The sequence below is a fragment of the Ailuropoda melanoleuca genome, chromosome 1 (genome assembly GCF_002007445.2).
Source record: "Ailuropoda melanoleuca isolate Jingjing chromosome 1, ASM200744v2, whole genome shotgun sequence".
In the NCBI taxonomy this organism is placed as follows: Eukaryota; Metazoa; Chordata; class Mammalia; order Carnivora; family Ursidae; genus Ailuropoda; species Ailuropoda melanoleuca.
Window position 1 is genome coordinate 78,438,316 of NC_048218.1, and position 22,163 is coordinate 78,460,478.

Genomic DNA, 22,163 nt, shown 5'->3' on the forward strand with positions numbered 1-22,163 from the left:
TTTGTCATCTTCAAGTGTTAGGAGCTTAAAGGTGAGCTTGAACAATTCTGGGAGCTCAGAGGACCAATGTGATATGTAACTCTACACCTTTTTTATTGTCTTTGTAATATTTTGACTTCCCATAGATATTTACCCAAAGAAACATATTTTTTCTCATTCTTCCTCAGTGACTTATCTTGTTAGAATCCCAGCTGGGGGGAGAGGGAGGAGGGAAAAAATCAGAAGTTGTCTAGTGGGCTGAACTGCCACAGGTGGCCTGCCCCGATCGCATATAATCTCAGTTATTCCTCCTCAAGTTGCCCCTCCAGTTGATTTGTTTTTCAAGTATAGAAAAGCAGCATTTGGGGTGGAAGAGAACATTTCCTGCTTGGCTACCTGACAGAGCCTGTTTCCCAGGCCTCCTCCCAGAGCCACACAGGTGTCTCTACGTACAAAACACCTCAGCACAGGAGCTGTCCACAGAGTTCTGGTTAGGACACCGGTCCTCTGAGTCCCTCTGGGTATGTGTCGCGGCTCTCCTGTATGTTTGCATGTTCTTTGGAAAGTTACATGTTTCCTGGTTTTTCAGAAGTGCTTCTGGGCTAGTGCAATTGATGTTTGAACCTGACACATTCTCTCTGGTGTCTAACAGCCTAGGGACCACATAATGTACAGTGATCATGGTTGGGTGTTTTTCATCATCAAATACATTAGATCCTCTCTGAAAACACAAGTGGCATCGATTTCTCTGAATCTAGTTGGCGCTGTTCAATTCTTGACCTGAGGTTATAGTTAGAATTAAATACATTGAGGCTTTATTGATGCAGGTTAGGCGAAGATCAATGATAATTCGTCAGATGTCTGAATGGGCAGGTTTTTAAAAAATGTATGTTACTTTCAATTAAGTACTGCAACCTAAGTAAACAAAATGTTGCTGAAGAGCAGTCTTACCAGACCTTTTTATTGAATAGAAAAAATGAGTTATATTCATCGTATCAGTTACATGTAAATACTTCTGAAATGTGTTTAAATAGCTTATTCTCTTGAGTAGTTTAAATTTCCCTCTTATGATCTTGTTTATATCGATTCCTTTGTTGAATTAGCCACGCTTCCCCTCTTTTTAAAGAAATGGTGGAGTAAATTCTAGTTCTGTGCTATTACAATTAGAATTAATGGCATTTCACTCTTCAATGGGCTATAATATAATCTCAGTTCTTTGTAGGTTTCCAGTGCCCTTAAGATGCAAATAATTTAATGTGTGAGTATCAAACTATTCTAGAAGAATTTAGGATGATGCCTTCGTAATTTTCACATGACGGGAAGTGGTTAAAAAGTCATTCATTCAGAAGAGAGTTCAGTTTAAAATCATGGCAATCCATTATTACTTAATTGACAGAAATGAAGGCAATTTTGATCAGAATAATTATAGCTTAATAAAATGGAAGTACCGCTTTTTTCAGTACTTTTATTTGGGAAATAGTCAACAAGAATCTAATAACCCAGTAGTACTTTAATTTGGGGGCTGTTTCAATGTTTGCTCATTTGACATTTGATTCTGTCCTACCCTTTAAAGGTAAAATTTAGATATGTTTTAGTTTTGAAGGAAATAGTGTGTGGGTAACTCCTAAGATTGAGCCTAGCAAGCTACATTTTTCAGAGAGAGGATGATAACCTTCCCTGTCCAGCTGTTAAGAAGAAGAGGCTGCCTGGGAGCTGTGTTCCAGGGGAGGTATGGAGCCTGCAGTCTACTAACCCCTACTACATCAGCACTCCAAAGGATACTTCCAGCGTTTAATTTCTACATTTATTTCAGCTCCTCGAGCAACAAAAAAGTGTGTGTGGGTGTTTTCATCTTGAGAAAAGCTTTTACTTCTGGCTATTTTCTCTGTTGGGGGTCTTTAGAGACCTAAGTTTTGTTGATAGTATCTCAGTCTGGCTGGTGGGTAAGAGGGATTTTATGCCTACTTGGTGATATTACATTTGGATTTTAAAATTCACTGCCTGCCACCTCTCAATACCTCAGGTGAATGTCAAATAATGTCCCAATAATTTAAAAAATGTTTTTGAGACTCAGTAAGGAATTCAAGTTATTTCAATGTGGAAGAGCATTACTTGAGCACCTACTATGTGTTTAGCTAGAGGGCAGGGCGCAGAACGTGGGACATGGAAGAAGCCAGCCCTCTGTTTCCACATTGAGCTCTGCTCTAAAGAAGCAAACCATGAGGAAACTGCTGCTTTTCACCCTTACCATCCCCATACCAGCTGAATGTGTTGCCGTATATACTTTTCAAATGTCTGTGGTGTGTTAACCTTGGAAGGGAGTAAGACTCTCAACCTGAAATTGAACCGGACCCTCTCCCCTGTGCCTGAATGCACCCCTGAGGTGTACTAGGTTTACCTTCCATATCACGTTTTTTAAAGATTGATTGATTGATTGATTGATTGATTGATTTCAGAGAGAGACAGCATGCAAGTGGGAAGAGGGGCAGAGGGAGAGGGAGAGAGAGAATCTCAAGCAGACTCCCCATTGAGAATAGAGCCTGACACAGGGTTCGATGCCACGACCCATGAGATCGTGACCTGAGCCGAAACGAGTCATATGCTTAACCAACCAAGCCACCTGGGCGCCCTCCACATTACATTTTTTCATCACTTACTCCCAGGGATTCAGCCACATGTACATGTGAGGCACTGGGCTAATTGTTGTAAGAAGTACAAAGGTAGATAAACCACAGGACCTGCCTTCAGCCTGGAAGTAAAATTAGCCTGTAGTTCCTGAACAAACCTGTCATGCCTGGGGTCAAGGTCCAGATGCACCCTCCTGGGGCAGGGAGTATACTGTGCCGGTAATGTAAAGTTTGTTGTGGGCCCTGGAAAACTGGCAACTGGGTGATCCCCTTGACGTTCTAGCTGTAAGGTCCCCTCCTGTGGAAAGCTCCCCAGGCTCCTTCTGAAGTGTTCCCACTCAGGTTTTCTATTGCCTCAGCTGTCACCGTCTGACTGCAGTTATCTGTGTGCACAACAGGCCGGTCTGATAGTCTGTTCACTGCTCTAGGAAGGAAATAATGACTTACTCATGGTGTGTGCCCAGCCATCACATGGGTGGTGCTTGCTAATGGTGGAAGTGAATTTTGTCTGATTTTATCCTGGTTTAACTTTAGTAACTAAAATTCTTTTTTTTTTTTTTTTAAAGATTTTATTTATTTATTCGACAGAGATAGAGACAGCCAGGGAGAGAGGGAACACAAGCAGGGGGAGTGGGAGAGGAAGAAGCAGGCTCATAGCAGAGGAGCCTGATGTGGGGCTCGATCCCATAACGCCGGGATCACGCCCTGAGCCGAAGGCAGACGCTTAACCGCTGTGCCACCCAGGCGCCCCTAGTAACTAAAATTCTTAGGGAATGATACATTCTGATAAACTAAGTAATTGATGGTTAAGCAGAAAATCCTTTCTTTGGCCTGCACTGTTGAAAACCTTCTTATTGAGGAGAGGTCTAATATTTCGTAATAAAATTAATTTAATTAAATGTTGTTCAACTAGAGAAAGTACATAAGGAAGTGATTCTTAGCGTGGCCTGTTGACCATCAGCATCATCACTTGTTAGAAATGCAGATTTTCCACCATAGCCCAGGCCTCCCGAATAAGAAATTCCCAGGTGGGTCCAACAGTCTGTGTTTTAACAAGGCCTTTAGGTAATTCTGATACACTAAGTTTAAGAGCCACTGGTATGAGTCAGTTGTTCTGAACCCTGGATTCATAGTGTCACACTTGGGGAGCTTTAAAAAATACAGTCCCTGAGCCCACTCCCAGAAATTGATTCATTTGGTCTGGGGTAGGCCTAGCATAGCTATCTTTTAAGCGCCCCCAGGTGATACTGACGTGCAGCCAGAGTTGAGAACCAGTGATGTAGGGAGTGGAATTATTCCACATTATCATTTGCAGCTCTCTTAGTAAATTCAGGGGCACCTGGGTGGCTCAGTTGGAAGAGCATGAGACTCTTGATCTTGGGGTTGTGAGTTTGAGCCCCACGTTGGGTGTAGAGATTACTAAAAAATAATAATAAATTTTAAAAAATCCAAAATAAGGCTTCTTTCTCCTAAAGAAAAATTTACAGTTGTTTTTTGCTTAATCAGGGTTTCATTGAACAGGCTGTCCCCACTTTTCATGGCATTTCATTAATAAGAAAGCAGGTGTTTTAAAGCCAGTGGTATTTTCCCACAGGAACAATGTCATATTTGGGTGTTAACTTCCTGCTCAAGGCCTTGGCATCAAATAAATCATAGATGGGACCAATAGCATGTCATAAAATCAACGATACAATAATTATAAACCTCTATGGTCATTTAAAATCATAAAATTATGCTCCAAGTCCAATAAAATCATCATAAACGTGGTGTGCAACCTAGGATCACCCCAGATGTCTCAGTGCTGTAGAAAAATGCATGTGGTCATAGGAAACATGGTTTCCTGAATCTATTATGTAATAAATATTTATTAACACTCTTTGTATGCACTCCTAGAATTCGGAGAGGAAAGAGTCACATAGTCTAAGTCTCTAAAAATGTCCAAGGGTGTCTTGAATGGATGCCTTTTCTCCCAGTAGGCTGACCAGGAGTAAGCTTGGAGGTGGATAAAAATACAGGGACTAATCATTGTCTGCTGCGGTTGGAGGTGGTAGTAATGTGGGTGTTTCTGAAAAGCCTTTTTTAATGAAAGGATTGATCTGACATCTCTGCTCTTGGCCTTACTTAGTTCCTTCAAAGTTTTGCCTATCAGAAATAAAGGTAAGAGAATAAATGATGTGATCAATACACTTCACACTTGACTGAAAAACCATAAATTAATTTCTAAATCATTAGGGCCTGCTTTTTGAGGGAGGAACTTCAGATGTTCTCTTTGGGGTGGCCCAGTTTGGCATAGGTTTGTGAGAGTATGGGCAAACGGTGTGGTAGAAGGAGCACTGGACTTGGAGCCAGTTTAATCTGGCTGTGCTCCTTCCTACCTGCGTGGCTTTTGATAGGACGCTTCTCCAAGCTTCCTCTCCTTTCCTGTAATGTGAACATGAACACACCCTATTCCCAGAACTGTCAGGGTTGAATTGGTTAATATAGATAATTGTACCCAGCAAGGGAAGCTTTCCATAAAGATTACTTTAAGAAGTTGAAATATCGATTGGGGGAAACAGACATGAGGAAGTCTGCCTGTATCTTGCCCCTCTTGACCCTGGAGTAGAGAGCCTGCTTCATGGTAGGTACTCAGGCAGATAGAGTTCTGGGAAGCTGGGGAAAATATGGTGCAGATCCTTCCTGAGAAAGACAATAATAATGTCCATAGCCTGGGTCATTAGGAAAGGCCCAAGAATGGCTGGGGTTTGGAGTGTGATGTCTCACTTGTAGCCAGGTCTGCATTTTGACTCTGAATGCCTTGTCGGTTAGGGATCTTGGTGACTGTATGTTGCTCAGTAACTGAAGTGTTGTTTGGACCAAACTATTGTTTCAAACTTTTCCTGGCAGGTATTCCCTGTTGATACTGAGCTCGGTGGTGTACATTGATATCAACGACTATATCAACTACTATAAAATAATCACAAGTTCACAGTGACTTAAATGAAGCCACAGTGACTTAGAGTATACAGATACTACACTATAGAAAATTCTAAGGCAGTTATCAAATAAATGTGCTAATCTTCCCTAGGGAAGATTATTGCCTATTAAATTAGTCTCAATGATTTTATTAAATGAGTCCCTGTGATTTTTTTTTTCTAGCTGAGGGGTTCTCCTTGCCCTTGAAATGTGTTTTTCAAGAATACACTAAGTTCTTTAACTAGAAACAGTTCTTTAAGCTTTAACATGATTGGTTAATTCAAACAGAAGTAAAGGAAGTAAACATGATGAAGGAACATAGTCATTCTCTAAGTTTTTCCATAGATTGCTAGAACCCACAGAATCTATAGACCTTAGGAATTGTCTAGACTACTGTCTAGACTGTCCCACTGTCTTCTTCATGCTCAGAGAGGTCAACGGTGTTACATTGGGCATTAATACAAAGTCATCCTCCTCACTAACATTGCTATGCTTTTTCTTCTACCTAACACAGCCTCTAAAAGAGTTCTCACCAAACTTGTTTTTAAGTTAAGCTAAGTTCAGGAACAAAACATTCAGTGTTTTTCTTTTTTTTTTTTTTTTTTTTAAGAATTCACCAACCAAGATGATTTAGTTTCTTCTGTTTCCTTTGAGACAAATTTCAAAATAGCACTGGTATACCATATGATCCAGCGATTTCATTTCTGAGTATGTACCCAAAATAAAAGCCAAGAACTCGAACAGGTATTTGAACACCTATCTTTTTTTTTTTTTTTTTATTTTATTTTATTATATTATGTTAATCACCATACAGTACATCCCCTGATTCTGATGTAAAGTTTGATGCTTCATTAGTTGCGTATAACACCCAGTGCACCATGCAATACGTGCCCTCCTTACTACCCATCACCAGTCTATCCCATTCCCCCACCCCCTCCCCTCTGAAGTCTTCAGTTTGTTTCTCATAGTCCATAGTCTCTCATGTTTCATTCCCCCTTCTGATTACCCCCCTTTTCTTTATCCCTTTCTTCCCCTACCGATCCTCCTAGTTCTTATGTTCCATAGATGAGAGAAATCATATGATAATTGTCTTTCTCTGCTTGACTTATTTCACTTAGCATTATCTCCTCCAGTGCCGTCCATGTTGCAGCAAATGTTGAGAATTCGTTCTTTCTGATAGCTGAGTAATATTCTGAACACCTATCTTAATAGCATTATTCACAGTAGCCAAAATGTGAGAGCAACATAAACGTCCATTGGCAGCTGTGATATATACATGCAATGGAACATTGTTCAGCCTTAAAAAGGGAGGAAAATTTGACACATGCTATAAGATAATTGAACCTCAAGGACATATGCTAAGAGAAATAAGCCAGACACAAAAAGTCAAATACTGTATGATTCCACTTATTGTGAGGCACCTAGAGTTTTCACGTTCATGGAGACATAAAGTAGAATGGTAGTTGCCTGGGGCTGGGGAAGAATGGGAGAATGAGAGGTTGCTGTTTAATAGCTACCAAGTTTCAGGAAAGAAGAAGAAAGGAGAATGATGGTGGTGATGGATGCCCAGCAGTGCAACTGTATTTAATACTGCCGAACTGTATGCTTAAAAATGGTTTACCGGCTCCTGGCTGGTTCAATGGAAAGAGCATGTGACCCTTGATCTTGGGGTCATGAGTTTGAGCCCCATGTGGGGTATTTATTTTAAAAATAAAAAGTGTAAAATAATGGTTTAAATGGTAAATTTTATGTTATATATATGTATATAGTATATGCATATATATATATATATACACACACACACATACATGTATATGTGTATAAACACACACAAAATAAAAAATGTTTGGAAAAAAAGGTGATCTTCCAAATAAAATCAAGATTTTGAAAGGTTTAAAAAAAAAAAAAAAAAACCACCGTGAAGGAAGGGAACTGCCTGAATGAGATGGTAAAGTCTGGTGGAAGGAATGCTGGCTTGGGCTCTAATTCTGGTTCTGCCATTAACCAGCTCTGTGCCGTTCCCATCTGGCCATTAGTTTTGTCATCGGTGAAGTGAGCATGTAGGCTGGTTCACATCCAGCCTTCCTGCCTGCTCTAGAATTCTGGGAGTCCACAAGTCCTTCGCAAAGAAATACTTACTCAGGAACAACTGCCTATGTGAAGATAAGGAGCCAGGCACACCTGCAATTTGAGGACAGCCCAGTTCTCTAGAACTTGTTCTGACCAGCCCTTGACTCAGCCACATTTGAAAATAGAGTAATCATTTTATTTTATTTTTTTGTTTGTTTTAAGATTCTGTTTGTTTATTTGACGCAGAAAGCACAAGCAGGGGGAGCGGCAGGCAGGCAGAGGGAGAAGCAGACTCCCCGCTGAGCAAGGAGCACAATGTGGGGCTCAATCCCAGGACCCCGGTATCATGACCTGAGCTGAAGGCAGACGCTTAACTGACTGAGCCACCCAGGCGCCCCCAAAATATAGTAATTATTTTAATCTGTCCATCCCGCCTCACTGCTCTAGAGGCAGGAGCCGACCTCCAGAGCTGTCAGATTCCAGAGCTGTATTTTAGTGTCTTGTACCGGGTTTGACCCAAGGCCTAGAGACAGGGCCTCTTTCAGTGCTTTTGACAGAGTGATTGTGGCGTCAAAACTCAGTTTCTTCCTTCAAGGATGGGGGCTGTTTCTCCCGAATTGTCTTTATTTTCACTAATCTGTGGAAGAGGTTCTCTCTTACCTGGGCTAGTATATCAGTCACGTAAAAGTTGTTTCTTTTGGCTTTGGAGCATATAGTCTTGTATGAAGTTAATCCTTCCCCTTAGGTTTTGTGTAGGCTCATGTTAGCAGAGCTTTGCTTTTATTAAGCACACACAGGCTGAGTGACAGACTGCAGCTTACCTTTGCACACGGCGAGTGCCATGTGCAGGCAGCATGTGGATATGTTGTGTGAGAGGAGGTACAGACAGCCGGGGAATAGAGGCCAGCGACTGAGCTGGTTGCTTGTGGGGATTATCTCCCATCTCTCAGGAGCCCTGTGAGGCATGGTGGCGACTTTATTCCTCAGAAGAGAAGATTGAGAGGTTCAGGGAGACTGCCGCTTTCCCAAGGCCACCAGCAAGAAAGGTGACAGACCTTAGATCTGAACTTATATCTGTCTGACTGCAAAGTCTGTATTGTCTTTCCGCTATCCCACACTTCATAATATAGAAAGACATATAACTGTGCTACTTGATAACATAGAACTGAAAGATTATCTCTAAGAAGGCAGTAATAGAATCACTAGCTAGTTCTCTTTGTAATTTTTCTCCCCATAAGGCTGAGATCTGAACAATTTTTGACAAGTGAGCCATGTTTTGAAAATGGCACCCATATTTTGGGGGCGCCTGGGCGGCTCAGTTCTTAAAAAATATTTATCAATTTGACTGGTAATAAGGATATATCGTTGCTTTATTTTCGGGCCTCTATTAACCAAAGAAGCTGAGAACAATTTCATATGTATTCTAAGCCTTTTATTAGCATTCTTTAATGAATTGATAGCTATGACCAAAAAGTAACAATTCTTCCTTGCCCTTGTATCTTAGACAATAGAATATCCTGGGATAGAGGAGGAAGTGCTGTAGGCTGCCTGGAGAAGGTCTCAGGTGGTTCAGAACTATCCTAGGAGTCTAATGCTGCTAGTTCTTCATAGGTCTATTTATGGTGTCTTTTAGGAATGCTTATGGTGTGACCAGATACTCTCCTCATTTTGTTTGCACCTGTGTATTTTTAAGTAATAGTGGCTCTTACTTCATCTATTTTTAACTTCTAAGTCTGTAATTTATTATAGGATAGTACTTGGGATTTATCTTCTCTTCCTATTCCACTCGTTAGTCATTCATTTAGACTCTAACAAGTCCAGATGAGAAATAGAATGCTACTTGATGTTACTAGTTGAGGGTGTGTTGCCGTTGTGTGTCCCTTCTCTCCTCCCCTCAATATTTTTCCTAAGGCTAATGTGGTATCTGACACATGATTTGCGTTCCATGGATTAACTTGATGAATAGGTGAAGGAGCTTGCAGTTTATAGAGAATCACTGTTTATGTCTTTGATAACATCTATGTTAAATGAATATATATGCAAATTATTTTAACTTTTGGTACTGGGGGAAGAGGGCGGATACTCAATTGCAGAATTAGTTAGACTTTTATTCTGTATATCTGCTGTCTCTGGAGGGGTCATAATTTGATGGTGTTTGAAACCAATAAAATAATGACCTGTTTTTTAACAGGGTTTTCTGTAATTTGATGAGTGATTTGTCTATGATCATGCATTCAAGCTGATAGCAGCGATAGTAATATCTTTATTCCACTAAAGTGGAATTCACTATGAGAAGATGCATCTGGCTTTAATGATGTTCAAAATTACAGGTGTGGCCACTCCTGTCTTCAAATACTCAAATGATCCATGTCATATATAGGAATATCACACCTTCCCCCATCTTTCCTTCTCCTATTTTCCCATCCTAGGAGACCCCCCCCCCATTGTCAGAGGTGCCCTTTATTTCTTTTCTTTTCTTCCACTTCTACCTGAGCAATGCTCCAGAAGGAGGAGCGAAGAGAAATTAAGAATGGGGGGGTCTGTTCCTGGAACTGTATAGCATCCATGTGAGAATTTTTTTAGACTGTATTTCTCTGTAGAAATGATATTATGGAAATGATTGGTTATATGATATTATAAGCGCTTAATGGCTAGTTAGGATACTTGGATGCATTTAAAAATCACCATTCTATTAAGTTTTGCATGGTCTTCTCTCCCTCCTTCCCACTTTTACGCCCTACCTAGGACGAACCTCCAGGTGAGCTGCTGGGTCCTGTGAAAGCTGGGCCTCCAGCTGAGGTCAGCTTATTCTGAGGCGCACCTTGGGGTAGGGGCTCTGTCACTTGTATCTGTGTGTCCGCAGCTATAGTCTGGTGCCTGGCACAGAGGACATTCCAGCCAGTTCTTGCTTAATTAGGTTGAATTTAAGGAAGAAAAACGTTTACATTCTCTATTTACATCCTCATTAGTTTCTCAAGAACTTTCTTATGTAGAACTCATCAGCATGGGAAGTAGGACATGCAGTTGGATTTATTCATTGACCCCTTTATTTACTTACTCACCAAGCATTTATTGATCACCGATGATGTGCCAGGCACTACCAGGCTCTAAAAGCATAGCAGTGGAGCAGTTCCATTGCCTGCTCTCTGGGAGCTTATAGTCTGGTGGAAAAAAAGGACCGTCATGAGGAAGGCCCTCACTGAGTCAGGTGGGACTGTTCCTAGAAATACATAGACTGCTATTTTAGAAATACATGGACGGGCTTTGAATTAGCCTATGTGTCTGACGGCAAAATCTCTTTTCTTACATACTAGTGATGAAAAAGTGACTTTTACAATTATTCAGAATTGTCCTTAAAAATAAACTGATGAAAGAAATCATGTAGGCAGTTTGTTTTTACAGTGTTTGATTAGAGTAATTCTCATTTACTTTCTTTTTAAATAAAGTCTTAAAGTAGTAATCTGAGATATTAAATAATAAATTTTTCCAAATATTCTACTAGCAAGTTATTAATTTTCTGAGTTTTCTAGTAAGGCAAGTGATCAGTTTTCCTTGTGCTTGGTGACTAATTCAGTTGCATGTTGTTTCTATTCATAGTTCCCCAATCTTAGGTAAAACTGAATAGATTTAATGGTAAATAGCTTCATCAGTTTCATGTGGGTAAAAACAGAAAATCATGAAAAACAAAGTTAAGAAAATCATAACACAAAGCCAGCAAGATTAAGGGTGATTAGGCTGGTGGCCAAGTTGGAAGAAGGTGAAATTTTTTCTTCATATTCTTTCTGTGATGCAAGATTTCTTTCCATAGATTAGTATGATTTACACGAGCTAATTGAAGAGATTACGTTTTTTTTTTTTTAAAGATTTTATTTATTTATTCGATAGAGATAGAGACAGCCAGCGAGAGAGGGAACACAAGCGGGAGAAGTGGGAGAGGAAGAAGCAGGCTCATAAGAAGAGCCTGACGTGGGGCTCGATCCCATAACGCCGGGACCATGCCCTGAGCTGAAGGCAGACGCTTAACCGCTGTGCCACCCAGGCGCCCCAAGAGATTACGTTCTTAACAGTTCCCTTAAAGTTCGTTATTAACGTACAGCCAGAAGCCCAGTCACCACTTCACACTTGTTTCTGTGAGTAAATGCTCTGTAACATGTAGAGGGGCTTTCAAGATAAACATAATTCTGTTGGGGGATCTGGGGGGAGCTTCTGCAAACAAATATGGATAAAACAGTACCTCATATCAGATCTGACTGTGTAAGGGATTCAAGCACACCTGCTAGCAAAGAGGTTTAACCTAGTTTCTCAGATAAAAACTTGAGGTGGAAGAAGGATGGGGAACATCCAGGGTGAGCTGAGGAGGTCTTACCTTTAGCCTACTTTCCCTGGGGTGACGCACGTTATCCTCAGATCAGTCAGCCTCCTCGGCCCATGTATTAAGATTCTTGGTTGCGAGGAGCCTGGGTGGCTCAGTCGGTTAAGCATCTGTGTTCAGTTCAGGTCATGATCCTAGGGTCCTGGGATCAAGGCCTGCATTGGGCTCCCCACTTAGTGGGGAGTCTGCTTCTCGCTCTCCCTCTGCTGCTCTCCCTGCTTGTGCTCTCTCTCTCTCTCTCCCAAATAAATAAAACCTAAAAAAAAAAAAAAAAAGAAAGATTCTTGGTCACAAGTAACAGAAACTCATTTCGTCTAGGTTAAGCAAAAGGGGGGATTTTTTTTTTTTTTTGCTTACTTGACCACCCTGCAGAGTGAGCTGGGATGAAGTGGGTTTTAGGGACCTTCAGAACGAGCGACTGGAACACAGCTGTATATCTCTATTTGGCTCCTTCCCTCTTTCTTGCTACCTTTTGTCTCTATGTATCTCTATCTAGCGTCATTTTTTCATACCTCAGATGGGCTTTCTTTACATGGGAGGTAGTACCACATTCAGTGCCGGCCTGTAGATGTCTTGAAAGCCTGTGATCCAGGGAAAAACAGCTTAAGTTCCCTCCAGTTTAAAGAAAAATCCCAGGGAAGAATTCTGATTGGCCTGGCTTGGGTCCTGTGCCTGTGACAGTTTGTATAGCCAAAGGGATAAGGTATAGGATGGGCTTGGCTTGTGTCCCATGCCCAGGGAGGTCACATAGACATTGCCCTGAGGGGATTGTTACAGCCAGAGCTATTTCTTGCTTTTTTAGTCCCTATGGGGCCCAGTTCAAACAACTAGTTCAGATTCTTTCTCTAATTTTTGGAAATCGTTTAAAGTCTTTTGTTGTTGTTGTTTTTGTCAGGTTATGGACTTTACACCCGGCTAACTTGTAGGCTCCTCTTTGATTGGACTCTGTTTTCACAAGAGCACAGACGAGCAGCCTGTGCTGTTGTGTGTTCTTGAGAATGGTGGCTGGTTGACCAAATGAATGCCACTGGGGTAAGTATCCTGAGGCACAGAATCCTAAAATGCAAGTGGTGAAACAGATCTAAAGTTCCCTCTGCCTTTAAAAGTTCCACATATATTATGGGGTCTCCAGAACACAAAGGACCTGGAGAGAGGGCGAGCACATGTAAATGTTAGGCCCCATTCTGGGCAGTGATGTGAAACATCAGGAAGGTGCTTGCCCTTGTGGACCTTACATCTACCTAAAGAAAAAATCTTGACAGGCTAAGGATGCCACATTTCTTTGATTTTTGGTTGAAATCATACCAGTTTAGTATTTGTCTTTTAAGAATGGGCTGACCCACGAGCAGAGCTGAAGTTCTAATTGCCAGTATATGTCTTTGAATAATCGTTAAAGAAGCAAAACAAATTATTAGTAAATGATGTTTGTTTAACAGATAAAATCTTTGGAAATATGGCATCTGTTGGAGAAAATAAATAAAAGAGTTCTTGGGGGGTGAGAATGACCAAGAGCTCAGACTTTGAAACTAGAACTCAAATCTGAGTGCTCCACTGGCCGACTCAGTAACTCAAGCAAGTCGCTAAAGCTCTTTCAGCCTCACATTCTTCAGCTATAAAATAAAGACATCTATTTTTATGGCTTTTTGGTGAGTATTAAGTGAAAATTAAAGTTATTTTTTTAAATAAGTTTTTCTATTGTAAAATACACATACTCTGAAGTTTATAGTTTTAACCATTTTTAAGTGTACAGTTCAGTGGTATTAAGTACATTCACATTGTTGTGCAACCATCACCACCACCCATCTCCAGAACTCTTTCATCTTGCAAAACTGAAACTCTATACCCATTAAACACTAAGTCCTCATTCCCCTCTCCACCCATCCCCTGGCAACCACCATTCTACAAATAGTTACTTTTTTATAAATGGTAAGATCTCAAGAAATGTTAGCTGTTATCCCTGTAGATCAGGCGTCAGCAAACTCCAGCCCACAGGCCAAGTTTGGCCAGCAGCCTGTTTTGGTAGGGTCCTTGAACTAAGAAAGATTTTTATATTTCTAAAGGGTTGTAAAAACAAAACAAAAACAAAATAAGAATATGCCACAGAGTATGTAGCCCACAAAACCTAAATTATTTATTGTCTGGTCCTTTACAGAACAGAAGCTGACCCCTATTCTAGATCTGATGTATGTATATATTTTATCATGGGGGCTTGAAAGAATTTGATTAAAAACGTGTGTGTGTGTGTGTGTGTGTGTGTGTGTGTGTGTGTGTGTACACTTGTCCTTGTATGTGGATGTACCCTTCCATGTATCTTATGAGGTTTATATGAACATCTGTCTTAGACCATGAATTCTCAGTGGGGCCGTGTTACCCTAAGGGAATGAAATTGGTTCGTAGAGGTTAAAGATCTTAGATACAATGATTTACAGCCTTCCAAAGAGCCACAGTATATAAACAGATACAGAGTATATCTCTGGTATTAAAATTTCTTGGGGAGGGAGGCTGGGGTGATTAGAACAAATGTCTAGTTAGGTATTAGACTTGTTAGGGAAACGATAGTGAAAAAAGTTTGAGAAACAGTGCCCAACACTGAATTCTGGAAAGCAAGACGTGTGTCTTCTTAGTCTCTGAATATACCAGCAGTTAGCAGAGCATCTAGAATATTTTCTTCAGTCTGTTAAATTCGTTATAGCATAGTTGAATGAAAGAAGCCTCTGATCTAGTTCAGTGATCCATTCTGTCTAGAAATTGCTTTCACAACAAACTACAAAGCACTAGAAATTTTTAAGTTCTTTTTAACTTTTAAGAAGTTTGTCAAGTGATTAATCTTTCTGATACAACAAACGGATGTTTCCTGCTTATTAGGATAGGATTTTTATTCGTATTTTTTCTTACACATGTTATTGACACAATAAAATGAGTGTAGGTATTGGAGTGTAAAGACCTCTAACCTTAAACCTCCCTGTAAAGCTCTTCACAGTTGCGTCAACTCTAAGGTGAAAAGAAAACTCAGGTACATCATTATTTTACTGGAAAAAAGTAAGTCAGACTTAGAATATACAGATTTTGATAGCAGGCCACTGAAATGTCAGGAACTTACGTCATCCTGATCTCGCCTCACAGGCAAGGACTGTGTCCTGTGTATCTCTGCGTGTCCCGAGTACCTAGGACATGGCAGGTGATTAGTGATTGTGTTCCTGGTACTGGCTGTTCTGGTGATGTTTCCGCGCATCCCTCATCGTACCTTGGAGTTGTTTCTACTAGCAGGTTTCCTTAGCCCCAGCCTGTTCTTACTCACAGACCCATTTCTGTAGATGCATTCCACCTGTCTCACTTTGGTCCCCAGTACCAGTTGGTCTTTCCACCGCTGTCATGGAGTTGGATGATGATAAGTAGCAGGGGATTGTTCAAACAGCCTTCATTGCCCAGGGAAAGTTTTCATGGCATAACAAATGCTAATGTAGTAATGCCCAGCTCTGTGGTTGACTTAAGAATGTAGTGTGGTGGATGGTACTGAAAAGGCAGAGCCAAGGATTCATGCCTTCTCTGGGCTGGGAGCTGAAAGGGGCATCTGGGGAGGGGGACCCTCCATTCCAGCCTGAGGCTCTGAGGGAATCCAGCCTGGAGATCCAACAGGCCAGTATTCCTCAAATATCTCTACTAATAGTCCCCTTGGAAATCAGAAGCTATCCACCAAAAAGAGCTCTATGAACATAAAACTTGTCTCCTGTTACATTTTTTTAACATTTCCGTGTATTTAGCAATGCCCTTCATGGTGTATGTGTTTTCTTTCATATAAAGATATCAAAAAATAGTATAAAACTTTACATGGAATTGATATTCCACATGAATTAACATTCATCCTGTACTTTGAGCCCATTCTTAGGAATCGCTGGCAAGACTTACATCATAGATGGAGAAGCATAGCTAGGCTGTCAGTTGGGCACAGACTGGTATTAGCCATTGTGGCCAGTCAGATCTTGGGAGTTGAGGTGTTTTCACGTAGAGTGATAAAAACCAAGAACTAGCTGCAGAGGCAGTGGCCTGTGGTTAGAATGACAGAGTGATAACCTTCTGGCTCTCCCTGGTTTATGTCCCAGAGTTTGTAAATCAACTTCTAGGCTGGAGTCTCTGGGAACCCTTTGTCCTGCCCTCAAACATGAGAACTCCATTTTGGCGACCAGGGCAGTCACAGTGACCCTGGGGCTCCCCATCACTTTAAGTCCTTCTGCATGTCTGCAGAGCTCTGTGCAGCCCCACGGAGGCCCACCACATTCTCCTTGCTGAGGGCCAGGGTGCAATTAGGCCTTCTCAGAGCAAAGGCACCCTTCTCTTTTTAGTTAAGAGTCCAAATGTTCAGAAACCTATATATGTGAGGGGTACACTTACTTATATTTGCTGTTCATGGAGGAAGAGGGTCCACTCTTGGTTTACAAGTATCCCACATGTCTCAAATTTGAATCAAATATATGATAACCTCCAATCTTATAGTTCTCCTTTTCTAATAAACCTTCTTAAATGGCCTAGTTTCACCATGACATTTTAGTGGAATTAAACTTGAACTAAAAATTATGTAATTAATTACAACTACTAATTGAGTCAAGCCTGTAACTTGATAACACAAGGCCCACAGCTGACAGGTGGTTAATCCCTACTGCATAACTTCTTCATATTTGTTCCCTAAGATGGAATTTAAAAGTAACGAGACTTTCGGTAAAAACCTCGAGTTAGTGTATTGTGTGGTGACCAGGCTGGAAAACCGGTGACTTCCACCTTCCAGCTCTCAGCCTGCGGTCCTTGTCTGCCTTCATGGAGGCTCCCCTCTGCAAAAGTCCTGCAACCCATGAGTCTTGTGCTTGGACATATTCTAGTCACTGTGTGAACACAGTCATGCAGCTGTTTTCAGATAAGATCAGTGTAGCTGTGCCCCTTAATTTACATTCTGAGCTTTTGGTGATGGACTAAAATTACTAGGGAATAACCATTTCTTGATGACTACCTTGTAAGTGCCATGGTGTAGTGGAAAGGCTTCTTTCTCAAAATCTGTGCGTGATAATATAATTTTCTATATAAATGAATGTGAACTTTTTAAAAACGTGGTACATTAGAGAAAGCCATGGTCAAAAGATTAATGCCAAGCAGAGATGGTGAGTAAAACTTATTTCAAGACTATCTGAAGCAAACATAATGGCCTTGTTGGTCTAGTTAAGTGTCATTGTGGTGGAGAGGAAAGGGGGTAGACTTTGGAGTCAAACAGACCAGGGTTGGAAATTAGCTGTGATCCTAAGCAGGTTTTTCCAGGGTATAATCAGTTTTTACTCATTCAAAAGAAAGCCAAGGGGGAAGGCTAATAATTCTCTATATCATTAAAAAGTTCATGACACGTGAAGTTCTTGGCACGGAGAGGGTGTCGTTAGCAGTCTTCCCTACTGTGGCACCTCTTCCACTCTTCCCTCCCCAAAAGAAGGAAGGACTTGTTTTACTCTACTGAGTCAGGGTTTAAATTTAGCAAGATCCCAGAGTCAGTACATATATGTTTTAAATGGTTATGGGAAATGTGCCCAATATTTGAAATGAGCTGTACATGATTCATGGTTTTTAGCAATCTATATATTCTGCCCAATTCTAAAAAAAAATTTTTTTTTTAGGCAGTTAATTCATTTCTTAGTCATACTATGAACTCCCAGGACTTTATCCCACGAATGCAGGCCTGGTTAGGGTTCTTTGTGGTACCTTGAATGCTTCAAACCCCTAACCTCATTTTGCACGTTTCCCCAAAACAAGCACACACATACATACACGCAATTCATGACCCAGCTTGGGTGGGCACAATGTTAAAACAAACAAAATTCTTAGAAAGTTGTGAGGTGCTTAAAATAGTTCGATTTTTGAATGGTTTAGGAGCTTTTCCCATAAGACATGGTGCTTGCTGTTATGAATAGAGGCATGCATGTGTGTCCAGAGTGTCCTCTGCAGTCCCAGTGCTTAAGAGCATCAAGAAGTCAGTTGTATTATCTTGGTGTCGAAAGTCCAGTGTGAGATTTTAACCTTCTTAACTCCAAACTTAAAAAAAAAAACAAAAAAACCACAAAACCTGTAAGTCCAATTGAGACTGTCTCACATGAGTAGTTTTCAGATGTCTTGTCACTATCCTTTATCAAGAGCAAACAACTAGTTCCCCTCCCCACTACCCACTATTTGCATTGTCAGTAGGATTTTTCTAGTGGGCTTTGATAATTGTTAAAGCTGGGAGATGGGTACATAGTATCTATCTACTTTTATATTGTTTTTTATATGTAAATTAGGATACATTTTTAAAAGCTCAGAATAAGCAGAATTCATCCTTTTTTATTTATGAATGGAGTATGGTGGTCAGTCTCATCTCCTTGGGTTGTTCAAGGCAAGGTATTGGAAAAGAAAAGAAAACTAAGGGGCGCCTGGGTGGCTCAGTCATTAAGCGTCTGACTTCGGCTCAGGGCGTGATCCTGGCATTCTGGGATCGAGCCCCGCATCAGGCTCCTCCACTGGGAGCCTGCTTCTTCCTCTCCCGCTCCCCCTGCCTGTGTTCCCTCTCTCGCTGGCTGTCTCTCTCTGTCACATAAATAAATAAAATCTTCAAAAAAAAAAAAAAGAAAAGAAAACTAAACATAATTAGATGCGAGATCCCTGAAGTGTACATATTATTGAATTCTAATATTGCTCCTGAGAGTTTCCATTCTGAAGCGATCTAAAAACTGCTGGGAAATGTGGGTAAGAACCCTATTTAAGTATGGGGGCATGGCCAGTGTAGTGTAATTGAAAGACAAAGGACTTGAAATCACAAACTGAGAGCCAAGGTCTGGCTTTGCCACTTATTACCTGAAGGGTCGTTGGGCATGCCACCCAACCTTTCTTTTCTTTTTTTTTTTTTTAAAGATTTTTTTTTTTTTAATTTATTTGACAGAGATAGAGACAGCCAGCGAGAGAGGGAACACAAGCAGGGGGAGTGGGAGAGGAAGCAGCAGGCTCATAGCAGAGGAGCCTGATGTGGGGCTCGATCCCATAACGCTGGGATCACGCCCTGAGCCGAAGGCAAACGCTTAACCGCTATGCCACCCAGGCGCCCCTGCCACCCAACCTTTCTAGACCTGCTTCTTCAGCTATAAAATGAAGGCAGTATGTGCTGTGCCTCTTAGGAATATTTTTTGTACTATTATTATTATACATAGACTGGTGAGTTATTCATTTAGCTAGAGTGCACCATCATCTGTTGCCTGGGAATATGCAGCAATAAAAGCAATCGCATATAGAATTTATTCTCAAGTAGCTCATAGACAAATGAAGGGAACACAGAATACGCGGAAAACAAACACCACACCACTTTTTAAAAGGATTTTATTTATTTGAGGGGGGAGAGAGAGAGAGCGAGAGAGAGCAAGCAAGTGCAGCACACATGTGCAAGCAGGGGGAGGGGCAGAGAGAGAGAGAGAAGCAGACTCCCCGCTGAGCAGGGAGCCAGACATGAGGCTCGATCCCACGGTCCTGGGATCATGACCTGAGCCAAAGGCAGATGATTAACCAACTGAGCCACCCAGGCGCCCCCAAACACCACTTTTGAAGACATTTTTAAGTAGTGCAAAATATGCCCAGTACCAGCTGAATGCACAATGAGAAAAAATCATCCATCATATATGCAAACAGAACTAATTTCTAAATACCTGCAGTCTGTCAAAGGTCTTTAAGCTTCCTATCCATCTTTCTATAGCCTTACCATGATCATAATTTCTCTAGATAAACTCACTTGATATAAGAAACTATGTAATTATTTTTAAAAATTTGTTCCACAAGTGATACATGAATGCATTCTCCTTTCCATAAAGAGCAAATAGATCCTCCTTTAACCCCCCATCCCTATTCCCACTCCCCTTCCTCCCTTCCCAAGTGTAACCACTCTTTCCTTTTGGTATCTGTTCTTCCACACTTTTTCTCTTCCTTTTCAGTTGCATATATGTATCCAGAGAAAGTACATGATGAGGCATCTGTTTTTCTTTTGTTTTGTTTTGTTTTAAACAACTGTTGTGATACGAAGTGAAACATCCTGCAACTTGCTTTTTTCACTCATGTTCAGGAGAACTTTCCATGACCTGGCTCATTCTTTTTAACCTCCGCTTACTGTTCTGTCCTTACTCTTCACCACTTACTTACTGTTGGACAATTAGGTTGTTTCCAATTCCGAACAAGGCTGTCTGCACATGTTTGTAATATCCTCTTTAAGCATATATGTAAATTCTTCATGTATTCTTCAGGGTAGATACTGAGAAGTGGAATTGCTACGTTGTAAATTATACACTCTAAAATTTGACTAGTTATGGCAAATTGGCCTCTCAAGTAAAAGGAACACTATTTCTCACCTTCAGTTTTTTGCCCAGCTCCTTGGAGTCACTTAAGTAGGGAAAGGTTTGCAGAGGGTAGTTATGGTGGGATCTAGAGTAGACCAGTGCTTCTTAAACTTTAATATGCAGAATAATTACCTGAGGGTTTTGTTGAAATGCAAATTATGATGTGGTTTGAAATGGGGCCTAAGATGTTGCATTACTTAAAAGCTCCCAGGTAATACTGACACTGCTAATCAGGGACCACACTTTGAGTAGCAGGAATCTAGAAAACAGATCTCATTCTAGCTTGTTTCTCCATATTGCTGCAAGTTACAGTTTTCATGAGTATGTGTGTCAGGCCTCATCACATGGACACGAGCATGTTTCCAGAGAAAGCTATGTTTTGCCATAGTATTTAAACTTTGGCCCTAGAAGCCTAGACCTTTAAGTCCCTGTGAACACGCATGGCAAAATGTTGATGGTTGTTGACACTGGGTGATGAGTACGAAAAGGTTCTTTAACTGTTCTCCCTACTTTTGTGCAGAGCATTTTGTAGAAATGCTCATAAACTTTAAAATAAAAGAAAGATCCTTTGAAAATTGAGTTGCTCCTAAGAATTTTCACCTTGGTACATGCTGCTATATTCCTTTCCTATACCAGATTTCCTCTGGTAGTTGATTGGAAAGTATTTTGTGTTAATCAGTAGTATATTTTGACTCATGTGAGTTTTAGTTTTGATATATCCAAGTATTTTTAGAAGTTTAAAAATAAGTACAAAAAGAGCTTTGTTGTGTATCTATCTACCTTAACAGCTGCAGTCAGATCCTCCTCAGCCTTCCTCATTCGGAGAGGACGCCATGAAATATGACTGACACCACGATTACAGTATGGTAGTGTGTGTGTGTGTGTGTGTGTGTGTGTGTGTGTGAGTGCACACGCGATAGCATGACAGCACTGGAGGTGCTTTGAGGGCCTCGAGGGTCAGAATGCTCATGTGCTGGTTGATTGGTGGTTACCTGGAACACTGTTGGCAGGATTTTGAGGGCTTTTTAGGATTCAGCCGAAAAAAGCTCTGTGATTCATTAGCCGTGTCTGTCAAGGTGTGCTGGATTAGAGGGTGAGAGCACAAATGCTGTCTGTGGTTGGTTGACCGTGGCTCCGTGAAAGCACTTGTTTTATAGTTGAGGACACAAGGCTCAAAGCATTTCAGTGATCTGCCGTAGGGTCATGGTTAATAGAAGAGGAGGTACTGTAATCACTAAGCCTCCCGATTCCTAGTCCAGTTCCCTTGCTGACATTCCATCCTGATACTGGGAATCTAATGATGCTGAAGGGTGTTCACTTGTTGAAGCAGTGTGGCAGAGTAGAAGGAGCCATTCACCTGTTAACTGGGTGATGTCGGGCAAATCCGTTAATCCTAAGGAGGAGTGTGGTTTCTTCTTATGGAGGTGTCTGCCTTGTTACTTGAGCTAGTAGGAAGCTCAGAGCTGAACTTGCACTCCTGCTGATTCACCTCTGTGGTCCCCCTTGGCCTATTCTAATCTTCCTTTCTCCTCCAGTCTGCCTCTGCCTTCATTTCCTAATCCGATTCCATGTTTTCTTGCTTGGGTTTATTTGTTTCATTTTTATTTCTGTTTTATTGTATGTCTTTACCATGGGCTGCCTCAAATATTTGTGAAACAGATGGTATATGAATAAAGAACATTGGAATGTTTGAAAAAGTTGTTATTGACAAGGCTGATGAGGATGAAAATAGTGTCTAGTTCTGAGAAAATGTTGGTGTCTGTGGTATCTGGTCTCTTTTTC

At 41.0% G+C, this 22,163-nt stretch overlaps 1 protein-coding gene across 2 annotated transcripts in view; it reads left to right on the forward strand.

Annotated features, from left to right (window-relative positions):
* IGF2BP2 (insulin like growth factor 2 mRNA binding protein 2) overlaps positions 1–22,163 on the forward strand; it is a 153,055-nt gene that overhangs the window by 16,659 nt on the left and 114,233 nt on the right. The window contains exon 2 of one of the 2 annotated variants that reach the window (XM_034661651.1): positions 12,899–13,035. The exons of the other annotated variant lie outside the window; for it this stretch is intronic. Coding sequence (XP_034517542.1) covers positions 13,025–13,035 — 11 coding nt within the window. The 5' untranslated portion in view covers positions 12,899–13,024. The remainder of the gene's footprint in view (positions 1–12,898; positions 13,036–22,163) is intronic. 2 annotated transcript variants of the gene reach the window in all.